This window comes from Triticum aestivum, chromosome 3A (genome assembly GCF_018294505.1).
Source record: "Triticum aestivum cultivar Chinese Spring chromosome 3A, IWGSC CS RefSeq v2.1, whole genome shotgun sequence".
NCBI classification, from domain to species: Eukaryota; Viridiplantae; Streptophyta; class Magnoliopsida; order Poales; family Poaceae; genus Triticum; species Triticum aestivum.
Genome location: NC_057800.1, coordinates 8,931,454 through 8,949,428, shown reverse-complemented (window position 1 = coordinate 8,949,428; position 17,975 = coordinate 8,931,454). Strand labels below are relative to the sequence as shown.

Genomic DNA, 17,975 nt, shown 5'->3' with positions numbered 1-17,975 from the left:
TCGTCAAGAAGGAGGTGGAGGTGGTCTTGGCACTTGAAGCACATGCAGAGGTGGCTGTCAAGAAGATGAACAAGAAGAAGAGGAAGATGCCTGAAGAAGGTGCAGCTGAGGTTCGCAGGTCAGAGCGCCTGAAGAAGATGGCCTGAAGAAGATGGTCTCAAGAAGTGAAGGTGGTTAGTTAGGTATGCTGAAAGTATAGTATTTTCAGCATATAAGTTATAATTAGGGATGTTTGGTTAGTTAGGTGTGCTTGTATAATGTGAGCACATAAGTTAATTATTACTACTGATGGTCTTCTTTTGGTAATGTGAACAAGTGCTATGAAATGTTGAATGCTGAATGTTTGGTGTCATGTTTATGGACTGATGTACAAACATGAATGCTGAAAGTGCTATGAAATGTTGAACTGATGTTTGGTTAGGGGATCTCTTTGTTAGTTAGGTGTGCTTGTATAATGCTGAATGTTGCTGTCATTGTTGCTGTCATATTCAGTTGTTGTCAGTTACTATGTTGAGGAATTGTCAGTTAGGTATGCTGAATGTTGTCAACATTCAGTTCAACACTTCTGTCTTTTGTCAGCACCAAATAAACATCAACTAAAGGAATCCTTGCAGTTGAACTGTTAGGTATGCATATGTGGTTAGCTACTGGATAAACAAATTGACTTGAATAACATCAAACTGGAATTTGAGCATCTAGTACAACATCAGTTCAATCAAATTAAGAATCTAGTACTACATCAGTACAACATCAGTTAAATCATTCAGCATGTAGTACAACATCAGCTCAATCAAAATCATCCAGCATGACCTTAAGCTTCCTTATCTTCTCCTTGGTGTCACCAATCATGTATTCAAGCTTTCTCTTCTCTTGCTTTAATTTATCCCTCTCTCCAGTGACTTGGTCCCTCTCCTGGATCACTTGATCTCTCTCTTTTTCTGCCTTAGCCCTCAATACCTGATGAATGCTTGTTACTGTTTTGTCATTCATCTTCCTCTTCTCAAGCTCTGCCCTAAGATCAGCCATAGCAATTTGTGTGCTGCCTAATTGGCTAATTGCATGCTCCTTCTCAGCCACAAGATTAGCAAAATCAAGTTTGAAATTGGTAAGCTCTTTTTCCAACTTCTTCTTCTCTTCCAAAATCTTCAAGTTTTTCTCAGCATTCAGAACATTTTGTCTGAGGTTCTGTTTTGTCTCCTCTTCATACATGCTCCATATCCTAGCTAGGCTCATCTTCATAGCATCAGGCAACTCAGGGTCAACCCACTCAACATAGTTGCAGCTAGGTACTTCCTATGAATTTAAAGCAAACATAATTTCAATTTAAAGCAAACATAATTTCAGTTAACTAATCAAGAAATTCAGCTAACTACTCAACAAATTTCAGTTAACTAAACATAGTGTGAATGAGTTTGTACTAACCTTCTGGGCACAGGTTAGGAACCTCCTGCCAGTATCAACTGATTCAAATGCCACAACCTTCTCACACAAAGTTCCATGCTGACATGTAAAACTAGGCAAATCTATGGCCAGGCCTCTCCATTCCTCACAGAAAATTGTGGCAGGAGCCTAAAACAGATCCAGATTTGGATTCAGAATGAAGAAACAAGAGAAAACCCTAGCTTTTCGTAACCCTAGTAGGAGATGAGGAGGAGATGACCAACCTTGCTGGTAACAGAGTCATCTCCAGAAGAGCTAGGGAGATCATCCCACGACACCATGGACCTTTGTGGTGCTGGAGAAGAAGAGAAGAACTTTGTGGTGCTGGAGAAGAAGAGAAGAAGAGAAGAATGGGAATGAGGAAGATATACTTGTGGCTGGGGGAGGAAGATATACTTGTGGCTGGGGGAGGAAGCAAAGGTGGATCTGGTGGTTGTGGACCAATGGCAAACATACAATGCAAGTTGTAGGGTGCCAGTGTGCATTGTTGTGGACCAATCAGTTAGCTGAATATTTGTTCATTTAAGTTCAGTTATATTTTGGCCATATCATACAAACTCATCTAACTTAATCCTTGTTCAGTTAAGTTCAGTTACATTTTGGGCATATCAATCAAGCTCATTTAACTGAATCTTTGTTCAGTTTAGTTGATTTCCAATTTGGCCATATCAATCAAGCTAAGACCGAGTGCAGTCAACATTGACACTGACCAAGTGAAGTTAACATTGACACTGAACAAATTGGAAGATTCAACATTGACATCATAGATACATCATATCCATTACAACCATACAGCCAAAATAACATCATATCCATTACAGCCATAGATACATATCCAGCAGCTCAGACACCAGCTCAGACAGCCATAGATACTAACATCTCACTTCTTCATAATGAAGATGAAAGACAACACACAAAGAACCACAACACTAGCCATAAGAAGCTTTAGCACTAGAAGGATCTCTCTACCTAATCCAAGAAGCATAGCAACTTGCTGCTTGGTAGCAAGGTTTTTCTCACTAGGGCTGCCAAAATTCACCCTGCCTGCAATGCCTCTTCCAGCCAAGGCCCTTCCAGCTAAGTTTCTTCCTGCCATCCACTCAGTCCTCTTCCTCTCAAGATCTTCCCTCCTGTCCTCAGCTGCACCAATTGCATCTACAACAGCATTACCAACAAGAACTCTAGTTTCAACCAGATGCTGCACATATTCCATCTCCCAGCGCCAGAAATCACAGGTGACCTACAACCAAAGCAATGCAATGTGTGAAAATGACTGACAAAGTGCAGTTAACATGAAAAAATGTTCAGTTAAGAGATCTCTTTAGTTAACTCCATTGCACATTCAAGACTAAAATTTAGTTAAGGACTAAAATTCAGTTAACCATGGCCACTGAGCACATTCAAGACTTCTAATCACATGAATTGCTGAACATTCAGTTAACTTCTAAGCACATCACTGCATGGCAGCATGGCTACTGAACAGGGCAGGTGCATGAATCGAACAGAGCAAGACTGAAGCTTACATTGTCGTGGGTGCACTTGTAGAAAACCCAACCATCGTGCTCATCGGTGCTAGAGCGGTAGCACTTGACGGGTTCGCCACAATCGGGGCATCCGACCAGTGGCACCTCAACAGAGCGGCCACGCAGACCAGAGCGGGAGGATCTCACAGATGACATGCCGGTGGAGTAGATCCAGGCGGTGGTGCCTGCGGCGACGGTGGTGGTGCCTGCGGCGACGGCGGCGAGAGGTAGCAGCACTAGTTGGCGACGGCGGCGGTGGTGCCTGCGGCGACGGCGGCGACGACAGCTGCACGAGAGATCCAGGCGGCGGAGCAGGCGACGGTGATTATTAGGGTTCGAGACGGCGGAGGAGAGGGAGAGGTGCAGGTGCGGTGTGGTGCGGTGCGGGCGCGGTCCGACCAGGTGGGTGCGGGCGCGGTCCGAGACCAGGTGGGTGCGGGCAGGTCAGACCAGGTGGGTGCGGGCGCGGTCCGACCAGGCGGGGGATAAACGCAAATTCATCGTTTTTGCAACAAACCTCCTTGTATTCTCCCGTGCAGCTGAGCTGGCGGTCAAAGCCCGCGTGGACTAGCCAGTCAACAGCCAAGTCAGCGCATACGTAGAGGAAATGGTATTTTGGACCGTAGACGACCACCTGAGACAAGTTGTAGGACTGTATTTCGGGTATTTGCAAGTGCGAGGAGAAATGCGGCCAACGCGACAAGTATGGGGACCTACAGTGAATTTTCCTTTCTATCATACATAAAGAAGATGTAAATTCATTTACACATTGAGAAACAAAGCCAAACAAATTTTCTGTTACAACAACTAATCCAAAAAATATTCTGAGTAGTAGTCTGGTCAACTATTAATTGCACACAAAAACTCGCATTTTCGGGATATATATAGACAATATTTATATAGAAGCTCTATAAATTTTGATGCAGATTAAACTTTTCTAGAGGTGTGTACCTAAGAAAAATTCTTTTATTATCTTTCTGTTTTTTAATAATGTTTTTAGGTTTAAAAACAACTATCGGTAAATACGGCCGACGTCGTTGAAATCCTCTCCTCTATTTTGACTCTCTCTCTCTCTCTCTCACGACTCACCCGTGACGGCGGCGGCGTCCGGCGGCCGACCCCACGACCCGGCGCCGGCAAGGCGAGAAAGAGAGGCTCGCGGCGTGGAGAGGTCCCTCTGCTTCCGCACCACGCGCGGACGCCGCTCGGCCTCGAGATCTCAAGGTAATTCCCCCAAGAAACGCAGCGCCGTCCCAAGCGGCGGACTTTTTCCCCCCTCCGGATTCGCCGCCCTCCGCTCACCCTGCCCTGCCGCGGCGCCACGCCGGAGCAACCCCTCTCGGTTCCTCTCCGGCGACCTGCGATCGGATTTAGTTTTTTTCTCCTGTTCTGTCTGTCCCCGATGTGAGCCCGTTTCCGGTGGACCTGGATTTCAGATGCGGCTGGTCGGCCTGACGGGCGGGATCGCCTCGGGGAAGAGCACCGTCTCCGGCCTCTTCAAGTCCGCCGGCGTCCCGGTGGTCGACGCCGACGTCGTGGCTCGGGTAAGCGTCCAGCATCAAACATGGCCGTGCGGAAATAAATATACATCGCTTGTTAGATTGTACCAGTACTGTGCAAAACTTTGTTTTCATGATGTGTCCATTGTGTTCTGTCTACGGAGGTACCGATATTTGTGAGCATTGTTGCTGTTTTACTTGAATTCAGTCACAGCTAAGGTAGCATTATACCAGAACAGAGTGTGGCAATTTTATTTTGTAACAAGTTTGATTACGTCTGGATAGGTTGCCCACATCAGGTATCTGTGGAGTGGGATAGGCACAATTTTCTGTGATGAAAAAAGAAGTTTTTTTTCAAGCTAAAACAAAATTCACCCTCGTTTCAGTTAACTTACCAATTGTGCTCAGTGAGAACTGCTTCCGCTTTATCGCATTGATATTAATTCCCCTTCCCATCTCCCTGGGAACTGATGGCTAACACTACATATTTATTTCAACTTTGTGGAGGGCAAAGACATATGCGGGTCTTACCTTGGGAGTTTTTTCATCCCTGATACTATTCCCAGTAACGAGGAATGGAACCGGTAGTTAATAGAATGTGATGGTGATGGCCAATTTAGTCATATCCCCTGCTTTGTCAGCCGGTGAGGATCATAGGATGGCAAACCATAATATATATTCTTTGCTTCACTAAATTACCTGCTGCCATGCATCATAGCTCTTGAAAACAAATGAAATATGAAGAACTATATGGCCTTCATCTATGTAACATGTGTATGCTGTAGCTAAAAAGGCAGCCCTCGAGAGAATAGTTCTCATTTTGTCTCCATGGACAAAGGAAACTCCCGCGGACAATGTTTAAGAGAGGTCGGGGTAGACCAAATTTGACATGGGAGGAGTCCGTTAAGAGGGACCTGAAGGATTGGATTATCACCAAAGAACTAGCTATGGACAGGGGCGCGTGGAAGCTTGCTATCCATGTGCCAGAGCCATGAGTTGGTTGCGAGATCTTATGGGTTTCACCTCTAGCCTACCCCAGCTTGTTTGGGACTAAAGGCTTTGTTGTTGTTGTTGTTGTTGGACAAAGGAAACTCCCACATGATCCGGGATCCTAGGATAAGAAGGGAAAGGAAAATGCAGACGAATAAGAAGCCACAAGCCGGCATGATAGCAATGCCTGGCAGAAGCTCGGCAATACGTTGGGTGGAATAGTGGAAGTTAAGGCCTTTAATTCCCAATCCCATGCTCAATCAGCCCCATGGGAGTAGATTGGAGTCAGTTGAGGCCAAAAGTCTCCATCCTCTGTCTAGCTGGAACTCTGAATCTGTTTTCAACTTCTCATCAATATCTTACCACTGCTGGGATATCCCTGGATCAAAAATAAATGGAACCATATCAGCACAATGACTGGTATGACGCAAATGTTATACTTTGGGCCTTGAGACGAGTGACGCACACTTTGTTTTCATGGTTTAGTACTTGAGCTTCAAACTGCATGCTTGTTACTACCTCCGTCCTAAATTAGTTGTCTTAGATTTGTCTATATACGGATGTATCTAGCACTAAAACGTGTCTAGATACATACGTATCTAGACAAATCTAAGACAACTAATTCGGGACGGAGGGAGTACTATTTTAGGCTAATTGTCTGTTATGAGATCTCCCCAGATGCTGTGTAAAATGACTTCCATGTTTTAAACTTTTTGTTATGAGCCTTATGCTGATTACGGGCGCACGCATTTACAGAATGTAGTGCAGAAAGGTACTGGAGGTTGGAAGAAGATTGTGAAAGCTTTTGGGAATGGCATTCTGTTGGAAAATGGAGAAATTGACAGAGCTCAATTGGGTCAGGTTGTTTTCACTGACCCAGAAAAACGCAAGCTTCTAAACCGGTACAACTTCTACTGGCATAAAAATCGCCTTTGATTTTCTTTCTTTCTTTCTGTTATGTTTGCCCAATACATTTTTATTCAGTTTATTTACGTGGCAGTTACATTTTTCTTTCATTTTTGCGATGTTGGCCAATAGATTTTTGATCCAGTTTATATACTGTACATGGCAGTTACTACATAAATACTGCTTTCAGGAAACAGTTCCACCTATTTATGGTCTCACATCTTGTCATGTTCTGGTTTCTAGAAAAATGTCATGCTTTGGTTGCATATTCAGTTCATTGTTAACTCTGTGCATAAATATCGAGTTGTGTTTCATACATGGATGATGAAATGTGACACGATTTACCTTTAACAATACTGTTTATGTCATTCCTAAAATAGAACACCAAAGCAAAGTGGGTAGACCAACATACATTTCATTGCATGCTTATACTTTCTCATGAATATAGTCCCTGAAATATAAGGATTCTTGTTTGACCTACATTTGCCTCGATTCTGATCCCTGACGACATTTTGGTTTCTCCATTGCGTCTACTTTCAGTCTTCTGGCCCCACACATTTCATGCGGTATATTCTGGGAGATACTAAAACTCTGGGTGAAGGGATGCCTGGTTATTGTCGTCGACATCCCGCTCCTGTTTGAGACAAAGATGGACCGATGGACGGACCCCGTGGTTGTCGTATGGGTGGATCCCAAAACACAGATCGAGAGGCTCATGTCAAGAGACAGTTGCGGCCAGGAACAGGCTCAGGGCAGGATCGACGCCCAGCTTGCGTTGGACTGGAAGAAGTCGGAAGCCGACATAGTGATCGACAACTCCGGCTCGCTGGACGACACGAAAGAGCAGTTCCAGGAAGTGCTGAAGCAGGTGTCTGGTCCCTTGACATGGAAGGAGCGCATGATGTCCAGGGATGGCCTTCTCTCTATCGTCGTGTGCACGGCGGCGGGGGTTCTACTTGCTCAGAAGAATCTGCTGTGATCTTTTCACGCTTAGGAAGTTAAGGTAACTAGGATTGGACTAAGATTGATTGGTTGAAAATTTCGAAGGGTCAGTGCAGAGCACTAGGCGAGCACGATTACTGTCCTGTCATGTCTGGAGTTATTATACCACAAGTGCTGAATTTCGAGTGAAATAAAATTTGCAACTGCTTGCTTGTGTATCTCTGTGCAGTTTTCATAGGATTCATGTTTTATTCTTATCAAAGGAATTACTTGTACAGGTTTGACGAAATTCCTTTGAAAATTGAATCATTCAGTCCCAAATACTCCAGGTAGCAGCAATAACTATCACTATGTAAGAGGCTATTCCCAGGTCTTGTCTATGTGTCTGGATTTTGTTTGCCTTGGAGCCCTGCAACTGGGCATAGAAAATTCTAACATGCTATTCCAACATGCTCTGGCAGATCCTCTGTTTCAAGGCAATTAGGAGCACATAGGATAGTCATAGATTGCAAGTAAAAATGCTTCATCTGCAACATTTTGTATTCAATCTGTTCACCAGAAGTAGCCACATAAAACATAATATTGCGTGCATTATACAACCAGATAAAAATTGCAGAACTACCAAACTCCACTTAAGATCAATGCAACATAATAAATAGAAGATCAGTGGAACATATAAATAAATAAATAGCTTAATGTCATTCATCAACCACCAACAAGCAAACAAGCCCTCTGTTTGCATGAGTGCACAATATAACTTACATCAAGAAACCCCACAAACTGAGAAACAGACATCATTTGTACAGAGACAGCACATGCCACTCTCACATCTGTGAATAAATACGCAAAGTGAGATGAAATAGTTAGGACACAAAAACCCTTGTGACTGACCTCGCTCACGGCACATTCACACCCCGTGTGCATAACTTATTATCATGACATATAACTTAACCACCGCAAACCTCGATCGAAGCCGAAGTCACTCTCATAACTTATGGAGAAAAAGCCTTCTCCCCCTCCTGGACTCAGATTTCACCATGACCCATGAAGCCAAAAGAATCTAGCAGTGAATCAGGTACTGCAGGAGGAAGAAGAAGCAGATGCTGCAACTAGCACACGGCGATGTTGAGCGCCGATAGCTTGTGGGCATGGTTCTTGTTGGGCTGCTTCTTGGATGAGCTTGCTGCAAGATGTTGCTGCTGCTGCCGTGGCTTGCTGCTGCTGCTGTGGCATTTGCAGTTGCTGTCGTGTCTGTCGCGGCTTGCGCGGCAGCAGGGCCTCGTGCTCTCGCTCTCCTCCGATGAGTGCGAGGTGTTCATGGCGGCCTTCTTCCTCCCCAGCTTCGGCGACTTGGGACGGGTCGTGGGCAACTGCAGGCAAGCAAGAAGTTCATTGTGTGAGAGGAATCAATACTACAAACTTTTCAAGATCAAAGCGTTTTCTGAAGACCAATGGACTAGAAAATCGATATTTTTTCGGCATCTACCTACCTTCTTGTATTCAGCCTTGGGAGAAGGTGCCTCATGGTAGAAGCTTGGGATGGGTGTGGCTTTGAATGTCAGGCTTTTCCTGAGAAGCCTGAGAGCCTCCTCCTGTTCCCTCTGCAGATTCATTCACAATGTAATAGATCAATGAGAGTTTGGTTCTGAAAACTCTTCAACATGTACACAAAATAGGATCCGTCGATCATCATGGAAAATGCTGAAACAAGACAAATTACCTTCAACCTAGCTTCCAGCTGAATCCTCTGTTCCTCCATAGCTTGATGTTTCTCCTCCAACTTTGAATAGTACTGCAACAAACCATCAAACAAATAAAGGATGAGAACCTTTCCCCTATCCCTCGCCATGTCTTGTATCTTTCATGTCACAAAGTAACATATACCTCTCTGCGCTTCTCGGCACGTTCAGTACATCTGAAGACCGGGCTTGACGGGACAGTAGTAGTCTTTCCATTCGACGATTTTCTGCATGCAGAAGATTGTTGAACTAAGCATTTTGGAGGAGACGGGTGATACAAGCGTATAACATGTGTGCTTAGGTTGCGAAGCGCATACGAGTTAGTGAGAGTGGAAGCATTCCAGTCATCCGGATGACTGTTTCTGTTTGTAGCTTGTAGTGGCTTCCTTGTAGTCGCAGACGCGCTTCTCTGTAAGAAATGTGTGCAGGACATACATAAATAACAAGTATAGAATTACGCATGTTGTTATGCTAAAAGATCTTTTATAAAGATAATGGGCAAGGAACTGAAGACTCATGCAAAACAACAGGAAGAAAAGAGAGATTACCTTCATCTTCTTCGTCGAGCTTGTCAATACGCACTTTGCGTTCTCATAGACATTTCCATTTCCATTTCCAGTCAAGTGCTTGTCATTGGGTAGGTCTGGAGGGTACCCACTAACATCTCCTGGCTCTGACTGAGCACCTTTTTTTGGTTGCACATCTTCCATAGATGTGACCGAGGTGCTATCACTCGCCACTGTTTCTGTCGCTGGAAACGTATCTTGACTCTCTTGTTCGTAAGCACTAATTTCAACACCATGTTGCAACACCTCTCCTTTCTCGACGGTGACAGGAGAGGCTTCATCTGCAGCAGGCTCTGCAGTACATAGAACCATTAATTGTCATTAGGCTGCTCCAGACATTTAGTACAAGATGATCCATCCAGTTGATCAGATATTTAGTACAAGATGATTCATAGTTAAACTGAACAATTAACTACAACAAGCTTACCGTCATTGGTCTGTTCAGTGTGGCCAGTGGCTGAGGAACCATCATGCTCAGTGTCTCCATTTACATCAGCAGCCTCTAATGGTTCCGAGACGCCATTCTCAGATTGTGCACCCAAAGAATTTTCAGCATTGACAGTGCCCGAAAGTTCTGCTAAATTGTCACCCTTATCATCCGGCGATTCCATGTTGTCGCTGGACGGAGGGATAAGGGAAGAATCCAGCTCCTCTTTGGAAGATTGGAGTACAACCTCAGTACCCATAAATAGTATTGCTGCACAAGATAAATCATCTTTAATAAGTAATTATTGCTATTGATAACTCAATACTATGTATAACATGCAAAAAAGAAATATGCTTTTCCCTTCTTTGGAAGAATTGAAACCGACAACGCAACAAAGAGAGAAAATCTTGTATATACCCTTCACGTGGACACTATAGTTCCTTACCACCTTCCAGGAAAATGACATGCAGGGTTGGGAAAGAATTGATGTGTGGAGTTTGACAACCTATCTGACATGATAACCGATAGCGACCAAATTAGGCTGTCATTCTAATCCAGATCCTCCAATCATTTATGTACTGGTTTGCCGTCGGTATTATCAAACTGAGTTGAGCATATATATAAAAGGAAAAAGTGAAAGCAAAAGGGGAATCAAGGGGACAAAGGTAACGCAAAGAATTGACCCCCGTACGTGCTGATTTGAACTAAAGAAAGGAAAGAACCAGAGGATAAGACAACACATGCGAATCTCGAATTGGATCATATATATTTGGTGGGTTCGCGTACGAACGATTATATTAGAATGCTAGCATTTACAATTGGGCACTGTCCTTTGAGACTCTTGGAACTGCATGCCCTGAGCTGTACTTTTTGTATTAGTTTAGGACTTAGTTGCTATGACCCGTTAGTGACATAGTTAGTTAATACTTGGAAGCTTGCAATCATTTGTGATAAAGCATATACAAAGCTTGCTTTACTGAAAGAGTTTGGTCATGCATCGTCCTAACGTTACTATATCTAGATAGCTGATAGCAACAGCCGGCGCAAGGCCAATCTGCTCATGTCGAGTTCAAGCATGCATACAAAAAGTTGTCTACAAGTAAACAAAAAAGCTTTTTAATAACAATTTGCTAGTCGGTAGTTTTGACCGTGATCATCTTATCATGCACCACATTCCAAACTAGCACGGGCTACAGATCCCGTGGGACAGCGACACCGTGGCAACCAAAATCCTGCTCGCACATCGCAATATTATCACACCAGAGAAAGCAAGATGATTAGATCCGACTAAACCGGTCATCCATAAACAGCATTTGGGCTGCAGAAACAGGGATTAAATCTTTGCTGATCCCTTATCTAACGGCGAGCAATCTAACGATGAAGGGAAAAGAAAGAGCCGGGATGGAACAGATCGAGACCATAAGCAAGCAAGCAAGCAAGGGAGTGTCCTTTAAAATTCTTGGAACTGCCTGAGCTGTACTCCTCTATTAGTATAGGACTTTATTTGCTATGGCCTATGACATAGCTAATGAATAGTTGGAAGCTTGCAATCATTTGCGATAAAGCAACATGATGACAAGCTTGCTATACTGATTGAGTTTGGTCATGCATGCATCTTCCAAACATTGTAGTAGTACTACTGGTACATTATCAAGTCCAGAGAACTGGCCATAGAGGTCAGCAACAGCCGGCGAGCTTAAGTATACAAAAGCTTGTCTAGAAACAAAAAAGAAAAAACAATTTATGAGCTCTTCAATAACGTTTTGCTAGTCGGTAGCTTTGACCATGGTCATCTTATCACGCACCAAAGTCCAAACTAGCGGCAGCTACAAATCCCACAGGACAACGACACCGCGGCAACCAAGATCCTGCTCCCACATCGCCATATGATCACACCAGGGAAACACAAGATGATTGGAATCGACTAGGCCGATCGTCCATAAACAACATTTGGGTTACAGAAACAAAGGAGCATATGTGTAAGTAAATCTAGATGATCCCTTGTGCAATGATGATCTAATCTAACGATGAAGGGAAGAGAGCCGGAGCGGAACAGAGTTACAGAGACCATAAGCAAGCAAGCAAGAGAGCAAGAGGGGATGCTTGGATAAACCCCTTTGGGAGGGATCGGCACCGCACGGCACGGCGCGTACCTCGCGATGATGTCTCCTGGCCCTTTGGTCACCTTTCTTTCGTCTCCTCCTCCTCTCTCTGTCTCCTGGAATGAATGATCGGGTTAAGGATGCAGAGGACTGTGGATGTGGTATTTGTAAGAGGAGGCAGGCAGGGAAGTTGGAGCTGGAGGATGTGGAGAAGGTGTGGGTGGTTCCAACTTGTTGCAACTTTGTAAGGGAGGGAGTTGGGGTATTAGCTGAGGGGCAGCTTTCGGCTTGCGTTTTGCATGGGGTCCCCTGCGCCCCAACGCATCAGCCGAAACGAGCCAATCATCCACAGCACAGCCGCTCGGCGGTTGAACCGTACTACCACATTGCTATGTTAGCCCGGCCGCTACAGCTGCTTCGGTTCTGCTTCCTCGGAGCCCAGCCTGCCCCACGGCTACAGCTTCGCACGCACGCACGCCCGCCGGTGGCGGTGGGAACCCGCCACGAAAGGGCCACGGCAACCGGCGCGGGCTGGCTGGGTGCACTGTAGCAGCTCGCGGGGTACCGTCCAGGGGGGTGGCCCGGGGACAGCTCCGGCGTCGGCGTCGGCGAGCCCCGTCGTTCGATAGGATCAGGATCTCACACGCACGCACGCACTGCACGCGCGCGCGAGCGAGCGAACCTGTCTATCTCAACCATCCAACGTACGTCGTACGTACGTATGTACATTCACCCTTTCAGAAGGGCCACGTACGTTTTTCGTACGTGTGCGGCACCTGATGCTCGCTCGCGTGCATACGCATGCTTGGCTCCGCTCAGTGGTCCAACCAAACAAGTGCATTCCACGTTTTTCATATCTCAAAATTGCTAATACGTCGTACCAAGTTTTACCTATTTGCATATACTCCGGTTGGAACCGGCAAGGGTGTTGGAAATATGAGCAAATTACTACGAGATTTAATCCGAATAAACAGAAGATAAATCATGACCACAGCAGCAGAGATTAAACTAATCATGCGAACTAGCATAGCAGATGAACATATCACATCTAGGTCACATACTAGAAGCATGAATTCTACCACGATCTCGAACAGGAAGGATAGAATCACATACGGTGCAGCGGGTGCAGCACCGCCGGCGTTGACGTTGTCGCCCATGTCGTCGAGGACGAGGTTGCCGAGGTCGGGGAAGAAGTCGTCGTTCGCGAAGTCGTCGCTGCCAGCAGTCGCGCGAGTGCGCTCCCCAAAAACCTGATCGCCCCTCTCCCGTACAGGATCACGAGAGGCGGGGTTCCGGAGGCCTGCTGTCCCTTCTCGCGGTGCACGCCGGAAAGAGGGATGGAGAAGACTTGCTTGGCGGCGCAATGATCTGGAACGGTGGTGAGAAACCATACGGAGCGGCCGCGGCTAGGGTAGACGTCTGCCTGACTATATAGTGCGGGCCGGGTAGGTCGTGGGAGTAAACCCCACGTCCGAGTCGTCACGATCCAAAAGAATCGGAAACGGTTCAGTAATTAACGCGTCCGTTAATTATTAATTAATGACTCATTAATTTTCCCATGCAGCAAAAATATAGACAACGTGCATAGCTCTGTCCTCGGCTCGGCTCAATCCCGCAACCCGCGTCGCGTGAGGCGTGGCGTGGCGTGGCGTGGCGAGGCGAGCGAGGAGGAGGAGCGCGCGTGTAGGTCTCCTCTTCTCTTGGATACCCGGTGTAGTGAATCCCATAGCTCGCGGTGCCTTTCAAATAGCGCATAACTCTCTCAAGCGCATGCCAATGATCATCTCCCGGTTTTGACACAAACCGACTCAGCTTGCTCACAGCAAAAGAGATGTCAGTCCTCGTGGCACTCGCCAAATACATAAGCGAGCCAATAATCTGAGAATACCTCAGTTGATCTCTAGCAATCCGTCGATTCTTTCGAAGCAACACACTAGCATCATATGGAGTTGGAGAAGGCGTGCAGTCGCTATACCCAAAACGACTCAAGACCTTTTCCACATAATGAGACTGAAGCAGTGTGATCCCACCATTCTCATCTCTCAACAGCTTGATGTTTAAGATAACATCAGCTACTCCTAGATCCTTCATCTCACAATAGCAAGATAAGAAATCCTTAACCTCCTTGATTAAATCAAGTTTGATTCCAAAGATCAATATGTCATCGACATATAGACAAAGAATAACTCCTTCGCCCCCACCACAGTGATAGTACACGCACTTGTCACCATCGTTTACTACAAAGCCGGCAGCAGTTAATGTTCTTTCGAACTTCTCATGCCACTCCTCAGGAGCTTGTTTAAGGCCATATAAAGACTTTAATAACTTGCACACCTTTCCTTCTTGACCAGGTACTACAAAACCATCTGGCTGATCCATGTAAATTTCCTCCTTCAACTCTCCATTGAGGAAAGCCGTCTTAACGTCCATTTGATGAACGAGAAGACCATGTGAGGCAGCCAGTGATAGTAGCACCCGAATTGTGGTCAATCTAGCCACGGGTGAGTAAGTATCAAAGAAGTCTTCACCTTCTTTCCGGGTATAACCCTTGGCCACAAGCCGTGCCTTGTACTTTTCAATCGTACCATCAGGTCTAATCTTCTTCTTGAACACCCACTTACATCCTACAGGTTTGCACCCATAAGGACGGTCAGTGATCTCCCAGGTACCGTTAGCTAAGATGAAATCCATCTCACTACGTACAGCTTCCTTCCAGTAGTCAGCATCAGGAGATGCATAGGCTTCTGAAATAGTCCTGGGTGTGTCATCCACAAGGTACACAATGAAATCATCACCAAAAGACTTTGCAGTCCTCTGTCTCTTACTCCTCATAGGAGTTCCATTGTTACCCTCAACAGGATTCTCAACGTGTTCCATCACAATGGTGGGTTCAGGAATTACAGTGAATTCCTCACTAGATGGAGTAGGTATCTCCAAATTTGATGAACTCGACATATCCTTCGTAGGAAATATGTCCTCAAAGAAAGTTGCATCATTTGATTCCATAATCGTACCAACATGCATGTCGGATACCTCAGATTTTATTATCAAAAATCTATAGCCGATGCTATGAAAAGCATAGCCCAGAAGAACACAATCCACGGTTTTTGGTCCAAGCTTGCGCTTCTTGGGAATTGGTATATTGACTTTCGCCAAACAACCCCAAGTACGTAGGTAAGAGAGTTTCAACCTTTTCCTTTCCCATTCCTCAAATGGAGTCATGGTCTTATGCTTTGTGGGAACTCGGTTTAGGACATGACACGCAGTCATTAGCGCTTCCCCCCACCATTCCTTGGATAGACCCGAAGTGTCTAACATGGTGTTAACCATATCAGTTAGAGTTCGGTTCTTTCTTTCGGCTACCCCATTTGACTGGGGTGAGTAGGGTGGCGTCCTCTCATGGATTATACCATGTTTCGCACAAAACAGATCAAATTCATTGGAAAAATACTCTCCACCATGATCGGACCTAAGCCGTTTAATTTTTCGATCAAGTTGGTTCTCCGCCTCAGCTTTATAGTTTTTAAAGAAAGTCAAAGCCTCATCTTTTGATTTCAAAAGATACACATAACAATATCTAGTGGAGTCATCAATCAACGTCATGAAGTATCTCTTTCCACCTTTTGTCAACACGCCATTCATCTCACAAAGATCAGAATGTATAAGCTCTAGTGGCGCCAAGTCTCTTGCCTCTGCAGTCTTATGGGACTTGCGAGGTTGCTTAGCTTGCACACATACTTGGCACTTGGAGCCTTTGACAATAGAGATTTTCAGAATTAAATTCATATTGGCTAACCGCGTCATGCAACCAAAGTTAATATGACAGAGTCGTGAATGCCAAATATCAGATTCATTATTATGGCAAACATTATTAATAACTTTAGTGCAAATATCCGACAAAGATAGGCGGAATAAGCCTCCGCACTCATAGCCTTTTCCAACAAATTGTCCACACTTAGAAATTACAACTTTATTGGATTCAAAAACCAACTTAAAACCATCTCGACATAAAGGGGAACCGCTAACGAGATTTTTATTGATGGACGGCACATGATGAACGTTCTTCAGACGCACAGTCTTCCCCGAAATAAACTTCACATCGACCGTACCAACACCTCGAACGATGGCATGTGACCCGTTCCCCATCAGCACGGGTGAAGTCCCTGTTGCCTGGTAAGAAGAAAACATGGAGGCGTCAGCACAAACATGTACATTGGCACCGGTGTCAATTAACCAATCAGGGAATTGAAATACTGAAAGGATGGTAGGAAAAATACCTTACCCTGATTCCTTCATATCAGTATCACCGATGACAACATTAGCGGACTTGCCGCTCTTCTCATGTTCACGCTCCTCAAAGCGGTTAGGACACTTCGGAGCCCAGTGATTAGGATCACCGCAGACATGGCAAAGTCCCTTCCCCTTCTTATGAGAATTCTTCTTGAAGTTGGTAGCATGTGATGGCTTGTTCTTTGTATCAAACTTGCCTTTGCCTTGAGTTTTGTTCTTATTGTTTTTGAACTTGTTGGGCTGGGAGTTCTTCTTCTGTACCATGTGGGCACTAGAACCTCCCTCAGCAACTCGAGCACGTGTGTCCTTTGCTCTCGCCTTCTCTTCAACATCAAGAGTACCAATGAGATCCACAACGGAAAACTCCTGTCTCTTGTGTTTCAGGGAAGTAGCAAAATTGTTCCACGAAGGTGGAAGCTTGGCAAGGATGCCTCCGGCAACAAATTTGTCCGGCAACACACACTTGAAGTACTCAAGTTCTTTTGCGAGCGACTGTATCTCATGAGCCTGCTGTACAAAAGGGCGCTCATCAGTCATCTTGTAGTCTCTCCATGACGTACAACTCGCTGCCGGCGTCCGAGGCACCAAACTTGGCCTCGAGGGCAGCCCACATGTCCTTGCCGTTGTCAAACGACATATACGAATCCACAATGGAGTCATCAAGAACACTCAGAAGAGCGCCTTTAAAGAGGGTATCGATCTTCTCAAAAGCTTCCAGCTGTGCTGGATTAAGATCGCCCTCAGCTTGCCCTTGGTGGCATCATAGCAGCCCATGGTCTGAAACCAGTAGACTGCTCTCGTGCGCCACCTCTTATATTGCTCCCCCTTAAAGGCAGGCGGCTTCAGATGTGCAGCAAAACCACTCGGAGTAAATTGCCTATAATCAGGTTTTTGGATTGTTGGAAATATGAGCAAATTACTACGAGATTTAATCCGAATAAACAGAAGATAAATCATGACCACAGCAGCAGAGATTAAACTAATCATGCGAACTAGCATAGCAGATGAAAATATCACATCTAGGGCACATACTAGAAGCATGAATTCTACCACGATCTCGAACAGGAAGGATAGAATCACATACGGTGCAACGGGTGCAGCACCGCCGGCGTTGACGTTGTCGCCCATGTCATCGAGGACGAGGTTGCCGAGGTCGGGGAAGAAGTCGTCGTTCGCGAAGTCGTCGCTGCCAGCAGTCGCGCGAGTGCGCTCCCCAAAAACCTGATCGCCCCTCTCCCATACAGGATCACGAGAGGCGGGGTTCCGGAGGCCTGCTGTCCCTTCTCGCGGTGCACCCCGGAAGGAGGGATGGAGAAGACTTGCTTGGCGGCGCAATGATCTGGAACGGTGGTGAGAAACCATACGAAGCGGCCGCGGCTAGAGTAGACGTCTGCCTGACTATATAGTGCGGGCCGGGTAGGTCGTGGGAGTAAACCCCACGTCCGAGTCGTCACGATCCAAAAGAATCGGAAACGGTTCAGTAATTAACGCATCCGTTAATTATTAATTAATGACTCATTAATTTTCACATGTAGCAAAAATATAGACATC

General features: G+C 45.5%; 2 protein-coding genes across 2 annotated transcripts; one reads left to right on the top strand and one right to left on the bottom strand.

Annotated features, from left to right (window-relative positions):
• Nucleotides 1–3,995: 3,995 nt before the first annotated feature.
• Nucleotides 3,996–7,518, top strand: LOC123059786 (dephospho-CoA kinase). The gene is made up of 4 exons (XM_044482272.1): nucleotides 3,996–4,187; nucleotides 4,400–4,507; nucleotides 6,209–6,354; nucleotides 6,899–7,518. The coding sequence occupies exons 2-4, from the start codon at nucleotides 4,400–4,402 to the stop codon at nucleotides 7,335–7,337; spliced, it is 693 nt and encodes a 230-aa protein (XP_044338207.1). The 5' UTR covers nucleotides 3,996–4,187; the 3' UTR covers nucleotides 7,338–7,518.
• A 458-nt stretch (nucleotides 7,519–7,976) lies between these two features.
• On the bottom strand, nucleotides 7,977–12,378 carry LOC123059785 (protein WVD2-like 3). Its single transcript, XM_044482271.1, has 8 exons — nucleotides 12,186–12,378; nucleotides 10,033–10,302; nucleotides 9,588–9,898; nucleotides 9,357–9,448; nucleotides 9,185–9,266; nucleotides 9,021–9,092; nucleotides 8,791–8,901; nucleotides 7,977–8,670 (listed from the first exon to the last, which is right to left on the bottom strand). The coding sequence occupies exons 2-8, from the start codon at nucleotides 10,289–10,291 to the stop codon at nucleotides 8,410–8,412; spliced, it is 1,188 nt and encodes a 395-aa protein (XP_044338206.1). The 5' UTR covers nucleotides 10,292–10,302; nucleotides 12,186–12,378; the 3' UTR covers nucleotides 7,977–8,409.
• Nucleotides 12,379–17,975: the final 5,597 nt, after the last annotated feature.

Coding starts and splice junctions, on each gene's coding strand:
- LOC123059786 (XM_044482272.1), top strand. CDS start 4,400: ATGCGGCTGGTCGGCCTGACGGGCGGGATCGCCTCGGGGAAGAGCACC. Junction 4,508..6,208: donor ACGCCGACGTCGTGGCTCGG/GTAAGCGTCCAG, acceptor ACGCATTTACAG/AATGTAGTGCAGAAAGGTAC. Junction 6,355..6,898: donor AAACGCAAGCTTCTAAACCG/GTACAACTTCTA, acceptor GTCTACTTTCAG/TCTTCTGGCCCCACACATTT.
- LOC123059785 (XM_044482271.1), bottom strand. CDS start 10,291: ATGGGTACTGAGGTTGTACTCCAATCTTCCAAAGAGGAGCTGGATTCT. Junction 9,449..9,587: donor GCTCGACGAAGAAGATGAAG/GTAATCTCTCTT, acceptor CATTTCTTACAG/AGAAGCGCGTCTGCGACTAC. Junction 9,267..9,356: donor GCTTCCACTCTCACTAACTC/GTATGCGCTTCG, acceptor TTCTGCATGCAG/AAAATCGTCGAATGGAAAGA.